This window comes from Lampris incognitus, chromosome 6 (genome assembly GCF_029633865.1).
Source record: "Lampris incognitus isolate fLamInc1 chromosome 6, fLamInc1.hap2, whole genome shotgun sequence".
In the NCBI taxonomy this organism is placed as follows: domain Eukaryota; kingdom Metazoa; phylum Chordata; class Actinopteri; order Lampriformes; family Lampridae; genus Lampris; species Lampris incognitus.
Genome location: NC_079216.1, coordinates 10,595,967 through 10,622,570, shown reverse-complemented (window position 1 = coordinate 10,622,570; position 26,604 = coordinate 10,595,967). Strand labels below are relative to the sequence as shown.

Here is a 26,604-nt window from a genome sequence, read left to right as displayed (position 1 = left end):
TCCCAGGTCCTTTCTGTGTGGAGTTTGCATGTTCTCCCCGTGTCTGTGTGTGTTTCCTCCGGGTGCTCCGGTTTCCTCCCACCATCAAAAAGACATGCGTGTTAGGGTTAATACTCCTGTCTGTGCCCCTGAGCAAGGCAATGGAAAGAAGAACTGGAGTTGGTCCCCGGGCGCTGCAGCTGCCCACTGCTCCTATACAATACGACGGGTTATATGCAGAGAACACATGTCATTATAACTTGTACAATGACAAACAATTAAGTGGCTTTCATTTCTTTCTAATTCTGGTATGTTAAATTAGCATTCGTCTTTTGTTTTGTCGCGTATGATTGCGTCCCCTACGTGTCCGCATGAGGAAAGGACAAGGCGTGAGAGTGAAAATATCGCGCTATTTGATGAATTAACTTTTAAAAATGGATCAAAATATTCCTGCAAATGCAGTGGTTAAGTTCCAGTTCCGAAATTGTTTTATCAAAAGTTCATAATTATTCTACAAATGTTACTTTAAACAGGCTTCATAGTCTATATAGGCCCGTTGTGGTTCGTGATTTATTATCCTCCCCCCTCGACATTTTTGACAAATCACATGATGACGTGACGCATATTGATACCATGTAAAGTCCCCTACGATTATTGAAATGTGAATTATTTTCCATGTTGCCCAGCTCTATTGTGCCAGCCAGTGTGTGTCCACCCTATGTCGTCTGTGGGGTGTCAAGTCACAGCCGGTAGAGACTGTAAGTCATGTTGGGTGTCTGGTAGCTCAGAGCCATCTGTATGAAATCCTATCCTCTGCCTGTCATTCCTCCAGGCTGCACACGGTGGTACCCGGTCTCACCAGCCCTGGAATGGAAACCGCAGTCTAAGCCAGGATCACTGGGACTGTTTCAGTGGGTTGGTGAGAGAGACACATTATTAACACACTTTCTATCACATTTTGCAATGCAACACATATGACTGTTTAGTGAACCCTCGACAATCTCCAAGACATCAACTTTTCAAGCGGAATGAAAAAAAAGAAAAACAATTGGACACGTTCACACATGATTGTGCAGTTTTTGTAACTTTTTATAAGTTATTAACTGTATTCTCAATTAGTTCATTTAGAGCTGGGTGATATGTCGACTTAGCCTGTCGATATATCGAGGTATCCAGTCAAAAGTCTGGTGCTATGGGGCATCCGGGTAGCGTGGCGGTCTATTCTGTCACCTACCAGCACGGGGATCGCCGGTTCGAATCCCCGTGTTACCTCCGGCTTGGTCGGGCGTCCCTACAGACACAATTGGCCGTGTCTGCGGGTGAGAAGCCGGATGTGGGTATGTGTCCTGGTCGTTGCACTAGCGCCTCCTCTGGTCGGCTGGGGCGCCTGTTCTGGGGGGAATAGCGTGATCCTCCCATGCGCTACGTCCCCCTGGCGAAACTCCTCACTGTCAGGTGAAAAGAAGCGGCTGGCGACTCCACATGTATTGGGGGAGGCATGTGGTAGTCTGCAGCCCTCTCTGGATCAGCAGAGGGGGTGGCGCAGCGACCGGGGCGACTCAGAGAGCGGGGTGATTGGCCAGGTACGTTGGGGAGAAAAAAAAGGGGGGGGGGATCCACAAAAAAACTAATCTGGTGATATGTGATTTTATTTTCAGTATCTGACAGTTCTCCTAGTTTGTCTGTTTGGTTCTGAATCTCACTAAACTCAAAGAGGGCCACGTCGAGCTCCAATTTCAGTTAAAATTGGTCAAAAGTAAAGTACATTTTATTTGACAAATCATTTTGATTTGAAAACTCGTTTTGTCAGCGTGCTTTAAAACTAAACATTCCTTACTGAAATAGTATTTTGGGGGTGACTTTCGGTGCTTTCATGAGAAATTTACAATTTAATATTTTGGTGCCCAAGTAGGTAGAGGCATTCACTGTTCATTTGACTCAGCTAGAAGTCAGATACGTTCAGAAAGTAGTTTCACATTCATGTAATGCAGCCTTTAAAGTGGCAATCTTGAAGATTATGGGGTTTTTTTGTTTTTTTTGGTTTGTATACACTTCCCAGCATCCATTATCCAAACTGCTTATTCTGCTGTCAGGGTCATGGGGATGCTGGAGGCTATCACAGCAGTCATTGGGCGGCAGGCAGGGAGACGTCCTGGACAGGCTGCCAGGCCATCACAGGGCCGACACACACACATACATTCACACTTAGTGACAATTTAGTATGGCCGATTCACCTGACCTACATGTCTTTGGACTGTGGGGAGGGAACCGGATGACCCGGAGGAAACCCACACAGACACGGGGAGAACATGCAAACTCCACACAGAGGACGACCCGGGATGACCCCCAAGGTTGGAGCACTACTACTTCCAACCGTGCTCAGTGTGCAAAACAGCGCTGCATTGTTCCAGGGAACGTCAGGTTCATCACTGGCCAGGACACTTCCCAGCAGTCATTTCAAAACTAACTAGTTTGCCCAGCACGACACCAGAACAGAGCGTGTGTTCCTCCTATCCTCGCTAGTGGATGGAAAACACCTGTGTGACATTCGGGATTTTGGGCGGGCAGGGATGTCGCCACAGACATTTCATATTACGTTCGGCGAAAAGCAGTAAATTGAGAAACATTTATTTAAAGGTAACCAAAGTATTTTTTGCCACTAGTGGTGCTATAAAGCAGCGGGTCCCTGTATTGTGTGTATGAAGTGTTCTTCCAGCACGAGGACGCACATGCACACCACGAGCACGGGGTGACGCATTACACATATCCGTGGAAAAAAACATGAAGACGAGGAAGTACCAAGCTGGAAATTGAGTGGCATCGATGTGCATCCAGGAAATTAAAAGACGTAGAAGAACCCACCACCCGCGGGGGTGAGCTTTAGGATAGGGTGCAATGCAGGCTGGGTGGCAGGCAAAGGCGGGGAGCAGGGCGTGCTGACTTCCGGCATTGCCGACTGGTCCAGGAGGACCAACTGGGAGGAGACCCCGGGGTGGACCCAAGGCTCGCTGGAGGGACTACATGTCCATCCTGGCCTGGGGATGCATTGGGGGTCCCCCGGGGGGAGCTGGAGGGTGTTGCTGGGGGGAGAGATGTCTAGGGTGCCCTACTTGGCTTGCTGCCACCATGTCCCGGCACTGGAAAAGCGGCTGATGATGAGAGACGAGAGAAGAACATCAACGAGAGAATTATGTCGCAAAGTCATGGAAACCAAAAGCCGACCGTAACGCAGAATGACAAAAACAGAAGGATGAAGGAGTAGATAGAGGAAGTCCTGGCTGACGGTCAACAGCTCTTAGAAATGTTCCCCTGATTTCAGCCTCAGGCATCCTCAAGACCATGTCCTGTGCAGGAAAATCACACAATTGTCTAAACAAATGTGTCTAAATATATCTAAAAACTGCATGTAGGTGTGAGTGCAGATATTGTGTATGGGCAAGTAAATTCAAACTTTATATAATATCTTTCTATAGATATATATGCATGTAAGACATGCATATATATGTAGAATGCACATTTTTATGTCGTATCATCTAAACTTGTGCTAATGATGAACAGCTTTTTTATCTTCCATTCATTATACGAGGGCATAGGATTGGTAAATGCTACATTTAGGTTTTGCTGAGCACTATTAAACCTACGTTGATAACACCTCCCTTGATAAACCCCCCCCCCCCCCCCCGCTGACAGCAGCTACTCTTCGCGGGTCCCACCTAACTCTGACACCAGCACGACCCCTAACGCATGATGGCGACCCTGGCATGTTGATGGCTAGAGGAAGACCCAGCCCATTCATTAATGAAGATTATTAATTGTTGCACAAAGATTAATATTGACAAATTTACTAGGCGACAGCAAACATTACAAACTCATATCATTTGCACACTGTCTCCAAGTTTAATGCACATGAAAATAATGATCGCTTACGCTAAATAGGCTACTTTACCTACTTTTAACAATTAACAGCAGCTGGCATTAGCCAGGCATATGATCACTAAGTTTTTATATTACCTTGGCTAAAAACATCTTGTTGTTAGCCACACGACAATTTCTTTTTTTTCCTCCCCAATTGCATCTGGCCGATTACCTGCTCTTTTTGAGCCGTCCCGGTCACTGCTCCACCCCCTCTCCGCCAATCCGGGGGGCGCCCCGACCGACCAGAGGAGGCGCTAGTGCAGCGACCAGGACACATACCCACATCCGGCTTCCCACCCACAGACACAGCCAATTGTGTCAGTAGGGACGCCTGACCAAGCCGGGGGTAACACGGGGATTCGACCCGGCGATCCCGTGTTGGTAGGCAACAGAATAGACCTCCATGCTACCCGGGCGCAGCCACACGACAATTTGCCTGCTAGCTTAACACTTGACGTCAGACAAATGAAAGGTGAATGAGGTTTTACGCTCATTTCACTTGGTTACATTCAGTTCAACAGTTGGTGGCAGTAGCTTGCCGATGTAACATCGATCCAGCAATAAAAAGAACAGAAGAAGAATACTGCCAGCCAAAAATGATGCCGCTTTCAAAACCTTCCAAAAGGCTTTTTCAAAATAACTTATGAGTTAGGCAACGTATGGACCATGTTTATTAGGCATCAAGGAAACAAACGGTGTGTTTTGGTGAGAGGTTCTGAATGTAAACAAACCCCAGGAAAACCACTCGGTACCTTCAAGTGGATTTTTTTCCCCGCCTTTTTTCTCCCCAATTGTATCCGGCCAATTACCCCACCCTTCCAAGCTGTCCCAGCCACTGCTCCACCCCCTGTGCCGATCCGGGGAGGGCTGCAGACTACCACAAACCTCCTCCGATACATGTGGAGTCGCCAGCCGCCTCTTCTCACCTGACAGTGAGGAGTTTTGCCAGGAGGACGTAGCACGTGGAAGGATCACGCTAGTTCCCCCTTCTCCCTGAAAAGGCGCCCCTACCGACCAGAGGAGGCACTAATGCAGCGACCAGGACACATACCCGCATCCAGCTTCCCACCCGCAGACACAGCCAACTGTGTCTGTAGGGACGCCCGACCAAGCCGGAGGTAACACTGGGATTTGAACCAGCGAGCCTGGTGTTGGTAGGCAATGGAATTGACCACTACACCACCCGGACGCTGGGAATGACAACATTTAACGATATCACGATAGTATGATAAGCAGAACCCCTGACGACAGTCTCAGATCTTTATTTCAGCAGTGTATCGATGTGTGTTCCTGCTCCAGGTTCACCTATCTCTCTTCAGATCCATCTTGCTCTCTGGTCAGGTGTGATTGGAGTGAGGGGTATTTCTTTGAGGCCATTTCTTGATGAAATGCGATCGCACTTTAGTTGCAGTATTTTACATTTCAGCTACAGCACTTTAATCTGATTAATATTTTGGGCTCTCTGTTTTGTTTCACATCCCCATCAGACACGTTTATTTGTGTAGCCCTAACTCACAGATGCATTCTCAGAGGCTTTTAAACTCGCAATAGGGCTGAACATTATATTATTTCTGAGTTGGCATCCCAATATGCACATGTGCAATAGTCACATTGCAAAGAATGCAACGTAAGGCAAATTGGCCCCCACCAGTTATGTTAGGCTAAAACTGATATTGTTTGATAGAAAATTAAATCTAGCAACGTCATCTTTTTTTATTTTAGAAGAAAAATATTCTAGCGCATCTGACAAATCACACAGCCAAGCAAGAAGCACACAGAAACAAGAAGATCCTCACAGCAAGAAGGTCCTGGGATCGGGCCCCGGGGTAGTCCAACCTTGGGGGTCATCCCAGGTCATCTTCTGTGTGGAGTTTGCATGTTCTTCCTGAGTCTGTGTGGGTTTCTTCCGGGGGCTCCAGTTTCCTCTCACAGTCCAAAGACATGTTGGTCAGGTGAATCAGCCATACTAAATTGTCCCTAGGTGTGACTGTGTCGGCCCCGTGATGGCCTGGCGGCCTGTCAAGGGTGTCTCCCCGTCTGCCACCCAATGACTGCTGGGATAGGCTCCAGCATCCTGTGACCCTGAGTTGGATAAGCAGTTTGGATGATGGATGGATGGCTCTGAAAAATGCTATAATTTAGTCTGATTCAATGACTTCTTGAAGAACTACTTTATTTCCTCCTCTAAAGTCACCTGAATCATTGCTGGGGCAATAAATTCTTTGCAGATGGAGCATTGAAAGTTGAAAGCTGCAAATATCTGGTGAAATAATGTACCTGCTTTGTGTTCTTTAACAATGTATCACAAAAAAATAACAAATCACAAATCCATCCATCCATCCATCCATTATCCAAACTGCTTATCCTGCTCTCAGGATCGCGGGGGATGCTGGAGCCTATCCCAGCAGCCATTGGGCGGCAGGCGGGGAGACACCCTGGACAGGCCGCCAGGCCATCACAGGGCACAAATCATTTAATCAAAAAGAAAAAGTGGAAGCTGAGACAGCACTGTATGCAGGAGCACTTGAAGCATCCCCCCCATGCCCCCACAAAGCTGTATTTAGTATATAGTAGAGCAATATACAGTATTTAGTATATAATAGAGCAGTATATAGGGGAGCAGTATTTAATATAGTAGCGCGGTATACAGTATTTAGTATATAGTAGAGCAGTATATAATATATAGAGCGGTATACATTATTTAGTATATAGTAGAGCAGTATACAGTATTTATTATAATGTAGAGCAGTATATAGTATATAGTAGAGCAATATACAGAATTACTAACCAATAGGTTAATTCCTATTATTTAGTTATTAGTTAGTTAGAACCAATGGGTTCGAGCCCCGGGGTAGTCCAACCTTGGGAGGTTGTCCCGGGTCGTCCTCTGTGTGGAGTTTGTATGTTCTTCCCCTGTCTGCGTGGGTTTCCTCCGGGTGCTCCGGTTTCCTCCCAAGGCCAAAGACATGCAGGTCAGGTGAATCGGCCATACTGAGTTATCCCTAGGTGTGTATGTGTGTGTGTGTGTGTGTGTATGTGTGTGTCAGTCGGCCCTGTAATGGCCTGGTGGCCTGTCCAGGGTGTCTCCCCACCTGCCGCCCAATGACAGCTGGGATAGGCTCCAGCATCCTCGCAACCCTGAGAGTAGGATAAGTGGTTTCGATAACAGATGGATATACAGTATTTAATATATAGTAGAGCAATATACAGTATTTAGTATAACAGAGCAGTATACAGTATTTGGTATATAGTAGAGCAGTATACAATATGTCAGTGCGACTCGGCAAGACGCAGTTCTCCTCTTCAGCCAGTTGGTGTCGGCTTTGTCTGTGCTACCACACTCCTGACCCAGTTTACTGCATTCGCATTGTGACCCAGTGTAGGTAATCAAAATCTGGGCAACCTTCCCTTTGTGAGGAGAGTCTGGTTCATCTCCTTTTTTTCTGAAAGGGAAATAGGATGGGGGGGTTGTCGGGTTTCTAAAATACTGCCCTGCCGGGCCCAGTTGTTGTACACATAGAGTGAGGTGTAATACAATTTGTTTACAGCCACGCTGGTTTTTGTGGAACTAAGTGCATTCAAGCCGGAATAGGGAAATGACAAATTGCCTGCACTCAGAGTCCGGTAAACGGTGGCTCGGGCTGCTCAGCTAGTCTGTTTTATCAACCGCCTTCGTAGTTAAGTGACCATTTTTCGATGTCCTATTGAGATGTTTTGTGTGAATAAATAAGAATATAGCTTGGCGGGGAACTATATTGGAGGAGTCTAGAGAATTTGGGACAATTTCTCTGTAGCTGCTGGGCAATAAAGGTGGTCCCCGACCTGGCTCTTTATTAGAATGCATCGAAAACAAATGAAATACTAACGAGATGTTTTCACTGTCTGAATGGTCATCCACTTGCCCTGGCAGAGCTATTTTTGATCGTCGCTAAAGAATGGCGGTCTCGGTAAGCTAAGCCAACGTTAGTGTGGCGTTAAATGCACAGCATATGACCCAGATAGCAACTTGGTTCAGTGAAACACCTGCCGGTGGTGGGGTCTTGTCCTCTCCCGGCATTTCTTCATCGGTCATCTCTTGACACTTGTTCCACTGCAGCGCAGGGTCCAGTAGCCTTCTGGACACATACCCGCTCACCTCCTCCCACGGCTGCATGCTCAGGGAGCTTTATGATCAACGCCTCTGGGGTGTGTCTGCCTCTGCACGTCTGACAGATCTGAGGTCTCCCTCCACCTCCTTTCATTCCTTCCCTCTACTTCTCTTTCTCCCCCCCCCCCTCTCAAGGATGGCCACACACTCCCCTCACGTTTATTGTCAGTTGCCTAGCAACTCAGAGGAGAGGCTGTCCTGGGTGGTACTTGTCCTCCGATTGTGACGGGGGGTGGGGAAGAGAGGGGTGTGTGTGTGTGGGGGGGGGGGAAGTGGGTTGGCAGGGAGGAGTGGTATGTTGCTCGAGAATAGGCGGTTTCTGAACGTGATTCTGTGTAATGATGCGACTAACAAGCGGCTGCAACAATTAGGCCGCTGTTCTGAATCCCCACCCCCACCCTCGATTTACCTGCCCCCCACTGGTGCCGTGCTGATGGGGTTTCCGTCTCAGACCGCCGTCTCGATGAATGGAGGAATGCAGTGCGTGACACAAACTTACTTTGACTGAAGGAAGAAAGACGTTGGACCCCGACCAGAAATTATTTAATTCCTGACCGGTCTCCTAAGGTGCTCTCTCTTTGTCCTTTACAATTTAATCGGAAATCCCACTGTGGTTATGCACACTTATCACAACAGGATAACGCTGTCGTGTTACAGAGACACAGTGGTGGCTTATGCCGTAACACCGGTATGCACAAGTAGTAACGAACATAACGTAGTTTCCAGTGTTTATAAGCTCATTTCTTGGTTAGACGGGTTTCGGTGTTTGAGCCAGGTGGCAGCGGCAATTGAACAGGGATTAGGCCTGCCTTGATCTGTGCCTTTTATCGTCACAGCCCAACCATTATATTCCCTTATGAGCTGCTGATCCCCAGTTAGATTATACTGATGCTGATCAGCTGCAGAAACTGGGAAAAGCTGACATGAGAATAGATTAGAGCCACTGTAATCACAGATGGGATTGTGTCAGACTGATCCCAGTGCAGCGTCTCCAGTCCTGTTCCCTTCCTCCTCCTCCTCCTCTCCTCTCAGCGGACTGTTTGACAGAGAGCCCCCTCGTGCAATTAACATGACCCAAGAGACGTCTTTAGCAGCAAGGGCGGAGAGAGGGGTGGTGCACTGTTAAAAAAAACAAAACAAAGGAAGAAAAAAAACTTCTATCTCACCAAGCCGTGGTAGCCTCTTCAGTCTCCTCTTACCTAAGGCCAAAGGAAGGATTCTGTGAATGGTTTGAGATAATTCCTCTGGTTCCCTGTTCATCTTTACTCGTTTTGGGGGTTATTGCAAAAAAAAAAACCTCAAAAACAAACATCAAATGCCTTGAAACAGGGAGATTATTTGTTAAAGAGAAGAGGGCACAAGTGAAGTTATTGAGGTCACTTGGAAACGAGTGACATTATCCAATTGTATCACAGGCATATATTTCCCCCCCTCTCATTTATGGAAAAATGAGATTTCAGGGCCAAATACTTCATTAAATGTTGAGAACTGGCAGAACAGATACTTTTCTTCTTCTTTTTTTTTGCAGTGTAATAGGAGGAGGCGAGGGCCTGCCTCCGCTTGAAGGACAAAGATGTGGGGAGAGGAGGAGTAGAAGAAAGAGGAGGGGTTAGGAGGAGAGAAGGGACAAAAGAAAAGAGGCCTCCCAACAGTCCACGCTCCTTCCTTTCAATGGCTGAGCTAATCCATATGCTAGCTAGCCTCACCCCATTCACTGCAGGGGGAGCCGGGATGTCAGGCCGCCCTCACTTCTGTTTAGGTTAGCATGCTATTGTAACGGGCTCGCCACCGTAGCCATCCATGCGCTTACCCGGAGCCAGGTCACGCCGCGGCTCCTGCATAAACACGGGGCGCTCATAAAACACGTGGCGTTTGATTTGGGTAGGCCGAGGCTCAATATTCTGGTTAGCGTTAAACTTTCACAGGGCCCATCAGTTGGGAAGCTAATCGCTTGCAGCGGGTTCGCCACAGTCACGCGTACATCGGTGCCAAAGCACAGTACATAAACGAATGAATAATTTGTACCTCCCCATATATCCCCCCCGTACATGCCTGGCGTGTAGTCCGTTTGAAAGGATACTCGGATGAAATGCGTGCAGTTGCCTCATGTGTGGCATTAAATGTATGAAAACTGTAAACTGTAAAGGGCAAACTCGATGCCTCTCGTTTATACACATTTGATTCCAGTCCAGATTACAATGGATAACTTCTCCGTGTGGGTGATTTGTGTAGCTCCCTGATAGCCAGGTGTGTGTGTGTGTGTGTGTGCTGTGCACGCACGAGTTTGTGGGGTTTTGTGTTTGTTTTCCAACGGATAAACACGCGGTAGTCTCCAATGCTCTGGTTTGTGTTTGTTTTAATATTTTGAGTTGACAGCCTGCAGCCCCCGACTCCCCTTACTGCACCTTTTAGTGTGAGTGTGTGTGTGATGGAAGGCGATTTGTCTTTCTCTCTTTTAGGTCCATAATAGACAAACCATTTTGATTGGCCCGTTCCCCACTTATGTTCCCCGTTGCACCCCTCCCCTCTGTCCCCTCGCCTCTTTCTCCCTGCCTGCCTCCCTCTCTCCTTCCTCCCTGTATCTGTGTCTCTCTCCCCGTATCCGTGCTCTCTCACTACCCCTCTCTTCCCCTCACTGCTTTCTCTCCCTCCTCTGTTTTTGCCTCTCTCCCTGCCTCCGTCTCTCTACCTCTACCTCCCCCCACTGTCTCCCTCGACCCTCCCTCTCCCTCTCTCCCTCTTTCCCCGACCAGCAGAAGCAGTAGTCAGTCAGTCTTTTTGCAGCTAGCTCTCCTGACGTCACTCTGTGTTTGCATAGCTATTGTTTTACAGGGGCTGCCGCGGCCCGGGATTGCAGCAGCGCATCACGGGATTCAGTTTTTCTTTCCCCAGCGGGACAGCCTCTCCTCCCCCTCCCCCCTCTCCTCACTCCCATCAGGGTAAGCGGACAGTCTGCGAGCCAACGACGGAAGGAGCGCTGGCGAGCCGGCATGAAAGAGAGGGACGTTGAGCAAGCGAAAGAGCACCAAGAGGGAGACTGCAGAGAGAGGGAGAGAGAGAGAGGGAGAGAGAGAGGGAGAGAGAGAAAGAGAGAATGCTGCTGCTAGCTAGCTAGCTAGCTAGCTTGCTGCCACCACAGTTCCATCTTTGGATTAGACCACACTCATGTTGTTTGTGGAGGATCGCTTTGTGGCCCTTTTTTCTTTTTTTCCCTCTTTTTTCTCTATAAAGCCCTTCGTTTTTTTGTGCGCTGCCAAGCGGACCGCGTTCGTGCGTGCGCGTGTGTGTTTTAAGACTGCTGTGTTTGTGTGTGTGAAGAGGAGGGTTGTTTAGCAGCGACAGAGAGCGGAGTAGGGCATCTGGGCGTCTGGGAGCCAGTGACGGCCGGCTGGCTGTATTGTGTGCTTTGATGACCCCTGCTGAGTAGCTGCCTGCTCACCAACCTCCCCTTCTCTCTCTCTCTCGCTCTCTCGCTCTCTCTCTCTCTGGCTCTCTCTTTCCCTCTCCCTCTGTCGCTCCCTCTCCTGCTTCCTCCCCCTCTTTTCACCTCCACCTCATCTCTCTCCATCACAGCTCCTGGCCTGGCCCAGCCATGTTCGGCACAGAGTCATCATGTAAGTACCACAGCCGTGTCCGACCTTGTGTGTGCGTGCGTGCGTGTGTGCGTGTGTGTGTGTGTGTGTGTGTGTGTGTGTTTGCATGAGGGGGAGAATGTTATGATTTTTGTGTGTGTGTGTGTGTGTGTGTGTGTGTGTTTTTGTCTGGCGACTGTATCTGTTAATTCATAAACAAGGGGGTGGGTTGGAGTGGGTCCTTTCCCCTCTTTCTGCATCTCTCTCTCCCCTCCTTTTCTCCCTCTGTCTGCCTCATCTCCTTGTTTTCTTGTCATGTGTGCCAGCAGCAGATCGCACGGCAAAAAAGCCAGGATCTACCATTTTGCATCACGGATCACCGCTAGCTGGCTGTGATGCAACATCCACGGTGCTCGATTATCCCGCTTACCGCTGCCTCCATACCGCCTCTCCTCTCCTCTCCTCTCCTCGCCCCTCCCCATCCCCTCCCCTGTCTTCTCCTCATTCTCCGTGTTGTTGCATGTATCTGTTTTTAAACACTGTGGCTGTGTGTACGTATTATTAGTGGCTCTTTGAATTGAATAGCTTGCTGGTCTGATAACGTCAACGTGTGTCTTTGTGCAGAAGATGGATGCTTTTGCTGGAGTTGCTTCCTCTCTAGTAACATCATCCTGCCAACACAGTCTCTCTCTCTCTCTCTCTCTCTCTCTCTCTCTCTCTCTCTCTCTCGCTCTCTCCTTAGTCAGGTGACTTGGAGATGAGGTGAAAATGGCACTTTTAGTTAGGGATGCTTCTGAGGTTAACTGAGCACATGTGTGGGGTGTGTGTATTTCTGTGTGTGTCTGTCTGGGGCCATTGCATTGTTCCCGACCCCTCTCAGCAGAGCTTTGGTGGTGATCTGCATCGGGCTGGTGTCTTGGACATACTCCCCAACTACCCCCTCAAGAAGACCTTCGGTCTTCCTCTGTGATCAATCCCATGATGCCCATTTCTGGCGCTAGCTTGATGCCACAAGGAGTATAAGCCTGTGCTGATCTAATTTATCCTGTCATGGTTGTTAAGGAGGAGCCAAAAGTGGACCCTTTTTTTTTTCCATTTATTTTTTTGTCAGATTAGAGGTAGCAGACATATTGGCAGCCTTGTCTTCTTACTGCTCAATTACATCCCATAATAATTTTCATTGGAAATTCATGGCCAAGTGAAAATGCAGTGTCATATCTTGGAGGCGTCATCTCCAGCAGCACACAATTGACCACAGCCAAGCTAACATTGGCTTGCCCTCTCGTTCTCGACATGCCGGCGTGATGGTCGCTGTGCTGCTAGCTAGTTCGGTTGTCTGAGCTGTGATCTGTCAGTGGGTTGAGGAAGTCAAAAGTTGTGCCCTCTGCACAATAGTTCATCGTTTTTGGGTTGTTTTTTTTTTTTACTTTTATTGGTTTGTAATCATATTTTAGTAATGCAAATGACCACCAAATCAGTACCAGAAATTCCTCATGCATTCCTCAATCGTTAAAAGTCATCCAAAGGACGTCTGGGTGGCGTAGCAGTCCATTCCGTCGCCTACAAACATGGGGATCACCGGTTCGACTCCCTGTGTTACCTCCAGCTTGGTTGGGCATCCGTACAGACACAATTGGCCGTGTCTGCAGGTGGGAAGCCGGATTTGGGTATGTCAGGAATCAGGAACAGTTTATTGTCATTCTTAGACATACTTGCATACACAAAGAAAGGAAATTTTGTTTCCCCCAGCCCGCAGCAGTGTAACACAAAAACACACACATCCAAAATTTCCCCAAAGCGACACCACCAAAAACATAAAAAACAGAGAGAAGAAAGCAAAAAAAAAAAAAAAAAACAGTTAACAACACAGTCCACCCTGCAACACAGTCCAAAAAGATTCATCTGTCTAGAGAACAAACTCCAGCCAGGATGACTGTCGGAAGTGCCGGTCTGCATGGGCTAGCAGTTAGCTTAGCCCGCCCCGCCTCCGCGCCCTGCCAGACCGCCCTTGGCGTTTCCTCCCCGGGCACGGCTCCAGGCAGGGGCCGTGGTTCCTGGGCCCATCGGACAAAGCAGACCAAGCTGTCCAGGCCGATCCAACGCCAGCTCTCCCAGCCAGGCAGTGCAGCAACCAGATGTGTCCTGATCGCCGCACTAGCGCCTCCTCTGGTCGGTCAGGGCGCTTGTGCGGAGGGGAGGGGGAACTGGGGGGAATAGCGTGATCTTCCCATGTGCTACATCCCCCTGGCAAAACTCCTCACTGTCAGGTGAAAAGAAGCGGCTGGCGACTCCACACATATCGAAGGACGCATGTGGTAGTCTGCAGCCCTCCCTGGCTCAGCGGAGGGGGTGGAGCAGCGACCGGGACAGCTCAGAAGAGTGGGGTAATTGGCCGGGTGAAATTGGGGAGAAAAAGGGGAAATCCGAAGAAAAAAAAAGTCAGCCAAAGAATTGTCATTTCAGTTAAATAAGTGTTGAAACTGAAAAAAAAGTAAATTAGTTTTAAAGTTTTATTATGGATTAATTTGTAGAGTAGGTATCAGTCTTTTTTTAAATGGTGTATATTTTCTAAGAAACATATAGTTTTTAAGAGACATCGAAATGTTGCTTGAATGTTAATACATCTTGGTTCCTGAGGTGTTCACTGGGGTAGAGCAGATCTGAAAGCTGAAGGACATCAAGTGGGACAGGGTCCTGCTCTTAACGATTATTAACCTGTGAACCTGTCTCAGCAACAGCACCAAATACACATTTAAGTTGGTCAGCTGCCACCTTCAACCACATCAATGTGCCATGAGTGAGCAGATAGAGGCTCAGTCATTCTCTAGAACATGAACATTGTCAAGTTTGAACCTGTGTTCTGTTGTTATTCATCTATCAGTCTATTGATGGATTGATGGATGGATGGATGGATGGATGGATGGATGGATGGATGGATGGATGGTTGGTTGGATGGTTGGATGGATGAAATGGCCGCTTGCAAATCAGCCCTTTTCTTACCTATGGTCACCACTGTTCCTCAGGCTAGTATAGCATGTGGGCTAGTGTGGTATGTTCTGTCATTCTGTCTGGTTGTGAATGATCTAAAGACACGTTTTCATTGTGTTGGTAAAGTGCGACTCTTACTCTCAGTCAATAATCCACTGAAAAAAATCAATGTGATCGTCTCCCCCATTTCTGCTGGCTGTTGTGCTGTAGAGTGTGGTTGGGTAGAAAACCCGCATGATCATTGGTGTCTGTAGTTCATGATAGAGAACCACCGGCCAATACGTACATTGGCTGGTGTTTCCATGGCAATGGTGTGGTATACTCATGCTGTCGTTGGTCCAGTATGAAAAGTTGCCACCTGGAAGTGGAAGTGTCTCCACTGCATCACACCCCGTGTCCTGGATGTTAGAGAGACTGGATCTGTAAGCAAAAGGGTGACGCTCGTTGTTCACCACGACAGCCGGTGTTGGCCCGTAAGCAGCCAAGGTTCTTGCTGTAAGTGTTCTTGAGCTTGACATTTAAACCTTTATATCCACTCAGATGAGTCTTTGAATGTAAAATAAATAAATAAATTAAAAAAAAATTTTTTTTTTACAAAAACTGAACAGCAGAGGAACAAAGCTTAGCTTGACTAAACTCGCTCTAGCCCAATGAATATACTCAAATCTTTAAATCCACTCAGTGCCGCCAGCAGCAGATGGACTCCTCGAACCCAAGCTGTGACAAAAGCTCAAATCAAGACCCTCATACTAGTTTGGTCCCAAAATAATTTGCCCACTGTTTGAGGGGAAACAATAACACAAACTCTTGTAGAATTAAAAAAAAAAAAACTCCCAAATACAGGGGTGTCTGGGTGGCGTAGCGGTCTATTCTGTTGCCTACCAACATGGGGATCACAGGTTCGAATCCCCATGTTACCTGCAGCTTGATTGGGCGTCCCTACAGACACAGTCGGCCATGTTTGCAGGTGGGAAGCCAGATGTGGTTATGTGTCCTGGTCGCTGCACCAGCGCCTCCTCTGGTCGATCGGGGTGCCTGTTCAGGGGGGAGGGAGAACTGGGGGGAATAGCGTTCTCCTCCCATGTGCTAAGTCCCCCTGGTGAAACTCCTCGCTGTCAGGTGAAAAGAAACGGCTGGCGACTCCACATGTATCGGAGGAGGCGTGTGATAGTCTGCAGCCCTCCTCAGATCAGCAGAGGGGGTGAAGCAGCGACCGAGTGCGGTAATTGGCCAAGTGCAATTGACGAGAAAAAGGGGGGGGGGGAATCCACAAAGAAAAGAACAAACAAAGAAATCATGGTAATCTCTAAAAGATGATGGGTAACCGTAGTCTTTTCCCATCAAGCGATTAAACGAGTACGATAGCATCTTCTGGACTTGAGATTTATTGAATGATAACACTAAAGGTTTTTATTCTTGGCGTACCGCAATTGTGAAATGGTCTATTTTCTTGAATTATATTCAAGCGTTCATGATTACACTTGGCTAAGCTCAGTGTAACCAAACTGAAATAACATAATTTACAACGCTATTTGGCTAAACGAAAATATGCTGACTCTCACATACCCCCCACATACACACACACACACAGCTCATTATCAGACATTTTACCGCATCCTCATCCCCCAGCTCGCGTCCGCACACCCCACCACAAAGGTTTGTGTGTAATTGGCTGCTGCCTCCCGTCTTTCTGTCACTTTATTGGCCCGAGCGCTGGAGGGGTTGCTATCAGGAAGGACTTGAAAGAATCCATATTCTTGCAAATCGGCCTATGCAAGGGGAGAAAAGAGAACATTGGAAGTTGTAATCTCTCAGATAGCGTTGACGGTTAAGAGAAGGGCTATTGATTTTTTTTTTCAAGGGGTAGTAACCCCTTTTTTGCATCGTTTGAGCTGAAAACATGTTTGTGTAGGCCTGGAATGGTAGAAGTTATTGCCCTCGTGACAAGTTAAACAAAAAACAAAATGCATTACGTGGCCACAGGGAAAAGCTGTGCTTTTTTCTTACGTTCGGGGGAAAATGCACATGATGATCAACCCCCTCCAGATACACATCTTTACATGGGTTCATCAAAAACGGCACAACCCTTATGATGTAGGGGACACACAAGGCATCCAACATGTTAGACCAACAAAATATGAGGCAACCAGGAAGGCTACCCCCCCACACACATACACACACACACGCTCGCGCATACACACCACCGTCACTGTCCTCCTCATTTACACCCCTTTTTTGTAAATGTGAATATCGTTAGCCTCATAGGATAAATGCCTAAGTCATTTTTTACGATTTTCGGATAATAAGAAAAAACGCATTTTCATATCCGCTGAGTACATTTACACTAGGCCTACAGTAAATCAAAGAAATATTAATTATCTTACCAGATAAGGAAAGAGAGAAAGCCGAGCACCAGGAGCCTTTCTTGTATGCGACTTTTTTCTTTATTTTTTTCAACGTAAAAATGCTCAAGTCACACGAGTGACTTAGGCAGATTGTCATTTTCGAATGTAAAAAGTGTTCTGATTGGCTTAGGACATAGGCACTAATCCAGGGTGATGCAGCAGCTTGAGGAGAACACATGTAGGCAGAAATCTCAATTTGGCCAAAAAATGACTTAGGCATTTATCCTATGAGGCTAACGATATGCAGAAACAGGTTGAAAACAAGTGCATCCATACTCTTTAAATGATGGTTCTTTAAATCATTAGAGCACGAGAGAGAGAGAGAGACGGAGGGAGAGCGAGAGACAGACAGACAGACAGACAGACAGACAGACAGACAGACAGACAGACAGACAGAGAGAGCGAGACAGATAGAGACAGAGAGGCAGACAGAGACAGTCAGACAGAGAGAGAGAGAGACACAGACAGAGAGATTGAGAGACAGAGACAGTCAGACAGAGAGAGAGAGACAGATAGAGAGAGAGAGAGGCAGAGACAGAGAGACAGTCAGAGAGAGAGAGACGGAGGGAGAGCAAGAGACAGATAGAGAGAGACCGATAGAGACAGACAGACACAGAGAGAAAGTCAAACAGACAGACAGAGAGAGACAGATAGATAGATAGAGAGAGAGAGAGAGAGAGAGAGAGAGAGAGAGAGAGAGAGAGAGAGAGAGAGAGAGAGAGAGAGAGAGAGGCAGAGACAGAGACAGAGACAAACAGACACAGAGAGAAAGTCAGACAGACAGACAGAGAGAGTGAGACGGAGAGAGAGAGAGAGAACCTGTGACATTACAGCAGTGTGGTAGTATGCACTTAAGCCTGCTGAAATGCAACAGCAGCCTGGTGATATTGATATTGACTGATTGGGATTTTAAGGTGAAAATATCTTTACAGGAAGTGCAGATTACAATCCGAGTTGTGCGTGCACAAATGCACGCACAACTCGAAAGGTGCTTACTGAAAAATGGCCATTCAATAAAAGCCAAACAGCGCTCTGACGGCAACCAGCTGTCTCTGTTACCGTGGTAACCCTCGGCGTAAGAGCGGCAAAACGGCAGAAGGACTGGGTTTCTGTGGTAACTGCTGACTTTGGCTATATTTGTCTCGTGAGCTCATGTGGCGGCCAGGGTGCGGGTGAGCCAAAAAGGGGTTTATTTTAGATAAGCAATCTTAAAAATAAGGAGTTCCTCTCAGGGGACAGCTTAAGGAATCTAAATAACAGAATGTAGTTCGGTGGTCACCGGTGACCCAGTAAGCTCACCTAAGCAGACGCTCTGATTTGAAATTCGGTTCCCCATAAAGTTTGTTGCCGCATGACCAATGTGGGATTTACAGTCGGGCAGATTGGTGCCTCAGTTTTAAAGGTGGTAGTAAACCTTAAACTACATTTTTTTGAGCTGAAAGCATGTTGGTATTTCCCTTCGATGGTAAAACTGATTGCCCTAGTGATCATTCCAATGAGACGTGACCACATCACAAAGCTGCTTTAAGGGGGACGGCGTATGCCTCTTCCAGGGTAACGAGCACATTACAGTTAAGCCCTCCTAATTTGCCGGCATCATATGAGGACACCGAAGTCACCGGCACCTTGTATTCTATTGTGTTGACAGCCCACATGGAGCCCCTCACAACACCATCACTATTTCGCTTGCTCTCCGCCCCTATTTTGTCTTTTCCAAAATGTGAGTGGGTGGGGACAAGCTGAAAACAAGTGTCCACTCTACTCTTTAAGGTCCCTGGTCCAATATAGTTCAGTTGATGAAGAATTTCATGGAAACTGCAATGATTAGTCTTGTTAATACTATGTGTACTCAAAATTCTTGATGGGTTGAGGGGGGGGCATCCGGGTAGCATAGTGGTCTATTCCAATTGCCTACCAACACGGGGATCGCTGGTTCGAATCCCTGTGTTACCTCCAGCTTGGTCAGGCGTCCCTACAGACACAATCGGCCGTGTCTGTAGGGACGCCTGACTAGCTAGCGCCTCATCTGGTCGGTTCGGGGCGTCTGTTCGGGGTGGAGGGGGAACTGGGGGGAATAGTGTGACCCTCCCACGCGCTACATCCCCCTGGTGAAACTCCTCACTGTCAGGTGAGAAGAAGCGGCTGGCGACTCCACATGTATCGGAAGAGGCATGTGGTAGTCTACAGCCCTCCCCGGATCGGCAGAGGGGGTGGTGCAGGACGGCTCAGAAGAGCGGGGTAATTGGCCGAGTACAATCGGGAGGGAAAAAAAGTGTGTGTGGGGGGGGGTTCTTGATGTGGTTTTGGATAAAGGCATTCACCAAACGGCAAACTATCTCTCACACACGTTTCATGTTAAGGTGAGTGAGGAGATCTTGTTCGTAATCTGGTGTCTGAGCAGTGATTTGGCCAAGGAGACTCCTTCTCCTGTTTCCATAGTGATAGCTGACTGAAGGATGTGTCATCGCCACATCTGTATGGCTCTGCCCTTCTCTTGAAATTGGATTATTACAGCTGAATAAAACATTCTCAAAGTAAGTGGTTCCCTGAAATTGCCAAGTGCATAAACATTATTTAGATAATTATTGAGTGCCTTTGTGGTCTGATTTCTTGTTATTGGCTTTTGTAAGGTCAAGTATTTTTTTTTTGTCTGTAAAAACCTACTTACTGCCTTTTACAGATCTAATAGTCTTTATCACTTAATCTATTTCCATTGGCAGTCTTGTTACCTAGTCTACGTAGGAGGTGGACTAGAATGTGAAATCTCAAATCACAGTTCTTGAAAGACGCACAGTTCTCTTGAGCCAAAGGGTTGACACAGCCTCGGAGCACTAGAGACAAATTCTCAACTATTTCAGCACAGTCCAGGAAATATTTTGAATTTTATCCAGTCATTTTAGCAACGTTTTCCCTCCGCAAAACTCCATGTAAGGATCTGAGGCCGATGATGGAACTATTTGAACAAATGGGACTTGCTCCCAGTAGCCGTCATCCATAACCTTCAGCTCTCTGTGGCACTGGCCAATATTAACAGAGCTGAGGCACTGCTTTTTAATGTCCGCAGACTTGGCCAGACCCCAGGAAGGTGAGGTCATTCTGTGGCTCTCAGTTGAATCATGGCAGAATAAGTCCGTTTTGAATTCTTTCAACCCACCGGCCACAGAATTTGTCACCAGGTTTCACTGTTGTTTCTGCCAGAGATGCCTGATGTGAAGATACTCGGTGGTTATGTCCGAGTGTGAAGAACCTCATGTCTCGCAACCTACCTGGCTTTTATTTTATGTTTTGGGGGGTTTTTTTCCTTGTTTTTTTTTTTTAAGGGTTCGAATTCCTTAATTTGCCGCATTCGAGGTTTACACGGTCATCAAAAACCTGGAAAAGTCGGCATATTTGAACATAGAATCCTCAGGACCTGAAAAGTTATGGAAAATTGAAACGTTGTTAAAATTCTGGAAGAGTCCCGGAAATCCGTCTAAATCAGCATAAGCTCTGTTAAACACTGATTTGATGAATTAAAAAGAAAAAGTAACAGCAGGTATGCACACTGCAGTGAGACTAGAATTTATGTTGTTTGTGTGTATGCAACAGTTTATCCCACTTTGCTTACATGTGCCACCGCTAGCTCGCTTTCATATTAGTTAGCTACCTATCTACTCAACAGTGGACTGGATAGGTGCACCTTCAACAATTAGTGGCTTGAAATGGACGAGTATAAAATACACCTTGCAAAAGTTGTTAAGTGTGTGAACTCTGCTTATAATAAGGAAGTTGCTTGTTTTTATCTGCTTCTGAGATCTGTTTATATGTGTGTGTGTGTGTGTGTGTGTGTGTGTGTGCGCGTGCGCACACATTTTACTAGTGGTGTAAGTTATAGTCAGGGTTAGGGGTTCTATTTCCTGGTGTCTTAACTAGGTTAGTCAAGACATTGACATCCACTGCCAAGATTAGGGGTTGATCCATGTCCCTTGTACCGTTTGTGGTCCTGTATTTGTCCGTGGGTCAAAAGGTTGGGCCACCTTGAACTAGCACCCCTGGAGAAGGAAGGAGTTCTATGAATAGATGTACCATTATTGGCACTGGCTGCAACAGCTCAAAACGTTTTCCAAAATGTATCAAAGTCAAGCTCATCTTAAAACCTAATGCTGTGTCTGGATTAACCAGTCAGTATCACAGTGAGGAACAGGCTGACCTCCTAATAACATTGATTAAGGGATAAGAAAACTTTTAAATTAGCCATACCAATGAATAAGTCAAGTTCAGTGGACCAGCGTTGATTACTCGGTCAAATAGATTGGGCTGTCTGCTATGGGAGAACAAGGTGTGGAAAGAAAACATCACTGCTATTGGCAAACACTGCCTTCATCATTATACGCTGATGAGGCAAAACATTATGGCCATCTGCTTAATATGCTGTTGGTCCTCCATGTGCTGCTAAAACAGTACCAACCTGCTGAGGCATGGACTCTACAAGACCCCTTAAGGTGTCCTGTGGTATCTGGTAGCAAAACATAAACAGCAGATCCTTCAGGTCCTGTAAGTTGCAAGGTGGAGCCGCTGTGGATCTGACTTGTCGGTCCACCACATCCCACAGATGCTCAATCAGATTGAGATCTGGAGAAGTTGGAAGCCAGGGCAACACCTTGAACGCTTCATCGTGTTCCTCAAACCATTCCCGAACAATGTGTGCAGCGTGGCAGGGCGCGTTATCCTGCTGCAAGAGGCCACTGCCATCAGGTAATACCATTGTCATGAAGGGGTGTACTTGGTTTGCAGTGATGTTTAGGCAGGTGGCACATGTCAAATTGAAATCCATATGAATGGCTGGACCCAGGTTTTCCCAGCAAAACATTGCCCAGAGTATCACAATCCCTCCACTGGCTTGTCGTCGTCCCGCAATGCATCCTGGTACCCCAGGTAAATGGCACACATGTACACAGCCATCCACGTGATCTAAAAGAAAGCAAGGCTCATTGGACCAGGTGACCTTGCTCCACTGCTCCAAGGTCCAGTTCTGATGCTCGTGTGCCCATTCTACCTGCTTTTGATGGTGAACAGGGATCATCATGGGCACTGTGACTGGTCTGTGGGTATGCAGCCCCATACCCCCATACGCAGCAGGGTACGATACACTGTGTGTTGTGACACATTCCTCCCACAACCATCATTAAGATTTTCTATGACTTGTGCCACAGTAGACCATCTGTCAGTTCAGACCAGATGGGATAGTCTTTGTTTCCCTCGTGCATCGACAGTTCTCGGGCGCCCAACACCCTGTCGTCAGTTTGTGGTTTGTCCCTCCTCGGACCACTGTCGATAGGTACTCACCACTGCTGACTGGGAGCACCTCACAAGCCTTGCCTTTTCAGAGATGCGCTGACGCAGTTGTCTGGCCGTAACAATTTGGCCCTTCTCAGTCGCTCAGGTCTTTACTCCTGCCCATTTCTCCTGCATCCAACATGTTGACTACAAGAACTGACAAGAACATACCATCTAATTTATCCGGACCTTGACATGTGCCCTTGTTTGGAAATGATCGACGTTATTCAGTTCACCTGTGAGTGGTCATAATGTTTTGGCTCATCCGTGTATGTGCATGGCTAATGTGCCGAGAGGGAGATTTGGGGTAGCTTGCAGTGCAACCCTTAATACGATTAACACTTGGGCTGTATGCTAAAGTCAGAATATTATTTGCGAAAACCTGTTTCGGACGCTACAGTTGGTTACAAGGGGCGGGCCACCACATTGGAGGAGTGCAGCTTAATTGTCACCTCCTTCTCCATGACATTGAAACAAAGACAGATACTTTCTTTGTTCTGGTTGGTTGTTTAGATTGTACCCAAAAAAAAAGGGGAAACGATCAGCGAGGAAGAATCAGTAGAAAAATGTTGGCCTTTTTGTTCTTCCTCCAACATAGTGGCTGTGCTGGTTGATACTGCAGTAGAGGTATGACCTACAATATATTTTTCACCTAGTTTTAAAGCCTTTTTACCTCTTCACGTTGCTTAAATTAATCTCATTGTATTTGCAATGTTAGATCATGACCATATGTTCCATCTGGCATCCTCCTATGGCGCAACCTACTCATATTACGTGGTATTTCTAGGCTGGGCTAGTCATTTGTTTCGCAGAGGCTTACTTTTCATTCATTTAAAACTCAAAATGACCCGATGATCAGAATGATTCTAGCCTGTCTGTTTTGTGTTCTTTCATACCGCAATACCATTGGAAATTAGATATATTATTCAGCTGTCTGCAGCAGCTCTTTGCTCTCGCTCTCCTCCCAGTGGAATACGTCACAAGGCTGTTGGTGAAGAGCCGTCCATGATAACTCTGCCTTCTGTATGTTCGGCCCTGTTACTGATTAATCGAATTGTTTTAGTGGGATCTTGTTGAGGAAATCACTGCGTTTGTCATCATCATGTTCAAACACTAACGGACACAGAAGTGGCTAACCTTGTCAACCATTTAATTTCACTGCTCTCTCCACATCTCTCTTGGACATGCTGCCAGGCTGCCGAGAAGGGCCTGTATAGCCACGAAGTTCAAGATTTGAAATCCTGAGCCTGCCACTTTTGAATTTACAAGTGAGAGGGGTTGGGTTTAACACTCCCTGCTTCCTCAACAACTGCTACGTAAGTGCCGTTGAGCAAGGCATTGAAGGCCCAACTACTCCTGTGTAGCCATTCGTCGGCCTACGGTGAGAGACTGTGGTTGAGCATGCTCCTTAACAGAAGAGCATTCAGGCTCATAATTCACTTCTGTGGATAAATGAAGGTTAGAAATATTATCTCCAGGTGAATTGTGTTGTAACCAGAAACACTTAAAGGAAAAGGCTCTCTCCATTCGTCCTATCTCTGCACTTAGAAGACGTTTTCATGCACTCTGCTGTAGGGACATTAAGTGGTTGTCATAGTTACATTTGCAGGAGGAGGCCAAGTAGCACCCCACCCCCCCTTATTAAAATCCAAGACAATGATTGGCTTGGCCAGCGGCTACAGACTCCTCCTACTTATTCCACTGTGTTAAGAGGCAGAGAAAGAGCGAGCAGAAAATAGCCGGTTTCTAATTGCACAAGGAAGCTGTCACTCAAGTACATCAGCCTATCAGCGCCTCAGAAACCAGCCCAGGGTACCAGTAGTAAATATATGCTTTGTTAGAGCTGACTGGTTACTGCCTGGGCTGCTGTATGGAGGTGTGCATTTGACAGGGGTGTCAAAAGCTAGCTCTGTGGTTGTTATCCAGCCAAGGAAAGTGTATAGGGAAAAAAAAAACATCCCCCACCAGTGTCATCACTTGTGGGGGGAAATACACATTGTAAGTGAAGAAGAGGAAAAAAAAGTCAGAGGTTATCATCACTGTGCCTGTCAGGCACCAGGCAGGACTGAGGATCTTGCTAGCGTGGCTGTGCAGAAGGGTGAGACTCCAGCTGCCACGGTGGATGTTTAGGGGGAATGGAGAGTAAGTATATTGCCTGTGGGTTGCTTGTTTTATTGGATCACCATTGGACATATGCCTGGTTAGGAGCTGTGTGGTAACAGTATCCGGGGTGGCTGTCTTCTCCCTTCGAAATAGCCTTTGTATTGTGTACAGCAGGTGGTCCTGTACATTCATGTTGATATTCATGAAGTTGATGGCTTGCTCAGTGCGTGGGTGACGGCCTGCTGTGCGTGTGTATGTGTGTGTGTGTGTCTGTGTGTATGTGTTAATATCCCACAGTGTTTACGAGAGAGATACAGTAACTGCAGCTGATAGATGTGTTTACACTAGCAGCATAGAGATTAGGCTCGTGTTAGAATGAGATGATATTAGTCCATATTTGTCATTTTCAATTGTACTCTATCTGTTTATTGATTTGATTTCTCTTTACAGAAGATCAAAAACCAATAGTTTGGCAGAGTAGGTCGAGCCGCCATCGGAGCCCTTTACTCAATGTATTTGATTGCTTGTACAAGGTAAATATATTTATTGCATCCACGGGAATAAGGCCCGAGTTGTGGATCACTGTGAAAAACATATAAAGTAAAGCTCGCTCTTCCACTCTCTCTCTCTCTCTCTCTCTCTCTCTTTTTCTGTCTGTTTCACAGCCTGTCTGTCTCAAATGTTAAGCTATCAGTCAAACAGAACAGGAACAAGATTGTCGATGGATGTGGATCTATGATAATAGTACAGTAAATTGATGCCGTAAGTAGAGCTGCGATACCTCTGTTTGCTGATATTGTTGATTCAGAGAGCCTCGTGCTAGATTTTGTTAAGTGTGTGGGTGGTGCTGGAAAGCAATGGATCTACCAGTATTGCTGCTGTTGCCAGTCTTCTTCTCCGAATCATCATAAGTACACTGCTCTACACACATTTATGCACACACACAGTGCTATGACAGATGTTGCTTACTTCCTGTCTTGCTCAAAGGTCAGGGGAGGTAGTTAAGCCCGGATGGGCTCCCCTAGTGGCCCATCACTCACTGCCAGCCATACGAGCCCAGCGATGAGGTGTTCTCTAATCAGCTCTGCCAACAAACATTTCAGGCATGAATAGCCAAGCTGGAGTGCCATACAGCTCGTAGTGGACAGCCTAGATGAGCTCCCAAAATGTAGTCCCTGTAATGCTGGGGGCACACTAGAGGATAATCAGGGTCGAATTACCCCCGATTCACCCATCCTGACGGGTGCAGGGGAAATTATGATTGGAAACTTGGTTGAGATGGACAGTCGGTGTACGTTATCCTGTAGTAAGATGCGTCTCTAAAATTCTATCCTAAACACCCAGATCGACTCACCAATTTAGTCTTGGGTACTGGGAACAGTACCCAAAGGCTGCAAAGGCTGTCAACGGGCAACACCAGCTGTGATTTCAGTGAGGTGAGGCAAAAGTGAACATAAGAATTTGAAAAACGCACCTTGGAAAACAGACACGAAACAACAAGGATCCCTCTGCCAATCCGGGGAGGGCTGCAGACTACCACATGCTTCCTCCAATACATGTGGAGTCGCCAGCCGCTTCTTTTCACCTGGCAGTGAGGAGTTTCGCCAGGGGAACATAGCGCATGGGAGGATCACGCTGTTCCCCCCAGTTCCCCCTCCCCCAGGAACAGGTGCCCCGACCGACCAGAGGAGGCGCTAGTGCAGCGACCAGGACACATACCCACATCCGGCTTCCCACCCGCCGACACAGCCAACTGTGTCTGTAGGGACACCTGGTCAAGCCGGAGGTAACACGGGGGATTCGAACTGGAAATCCCCGTGTTGGTAGGCAACGGAATAGACCGTTACACTACCCAGATGCCCAACAACAAGGATTTTTTTTGGTCTTTTTTTCTGGATTGGTTTTAAAATGGATTGCACAAGTGCCTGTCTGGATGTCCCTGAAGCAACAATTCAGGAATCGGCAGGACAATCATAGTTGCATTAAGTCTGAGTGATATTCATTCCTGCCACATCATATGGTGTTATGACTGAAAGATGAAATACTCCATCAGGATATGTAAATCCATCAAGTTCGTGTGATTCGGGGCTTTTTCAAAATTGGTTTAAACTTTCAATCTTCAAGTTTAGATTATATATCAACAGAAATTATAGTCTGCCATTGAGTGCTAAAACCAGAT

General features: G+C 47.0%; 1 protein-coding gene across 7 annotated transcripts in view; it reads left to right on the top strand.

The window, feature by feature from the left end:
- The window catches only part of LOC130113628 (suppressor of tumorigenicity 7 protein homolog), a 78,275-nt gene that overhangs the window by 7,821 nt on the left and 43,850 nt on the right, over window positions 1-26,604 (top strand). For 2 of the 7 annotated variants that reach the window (XM_056281181.1, XM_056281178.1), the window contains exons 2-3: window positions 812-898; window positions 11,615-11,655. The exons of 1 other annotated variant lie outside the window; for it this stretch is intronic. In XM_056281181.1, coding sequence (XP_056137156.1) covers window positions 11,634-11,655 — 22 coding nt within the window. In that variant the 5' untranslated portion in view covers window positions 812-898; window positions 11,615-11,633. Of the gene's footprint in view, window positions 1-811; window positions 899-10,634; window positions 10,981-11,614; window positions 11,656-26,604 lie in introns of those variants that run through there. 4 more of the 7 variants (XM_056281182.1, XM_056281183.1, XM_056281180.1 and 1 more) reach the window with 3 other exon arrangements.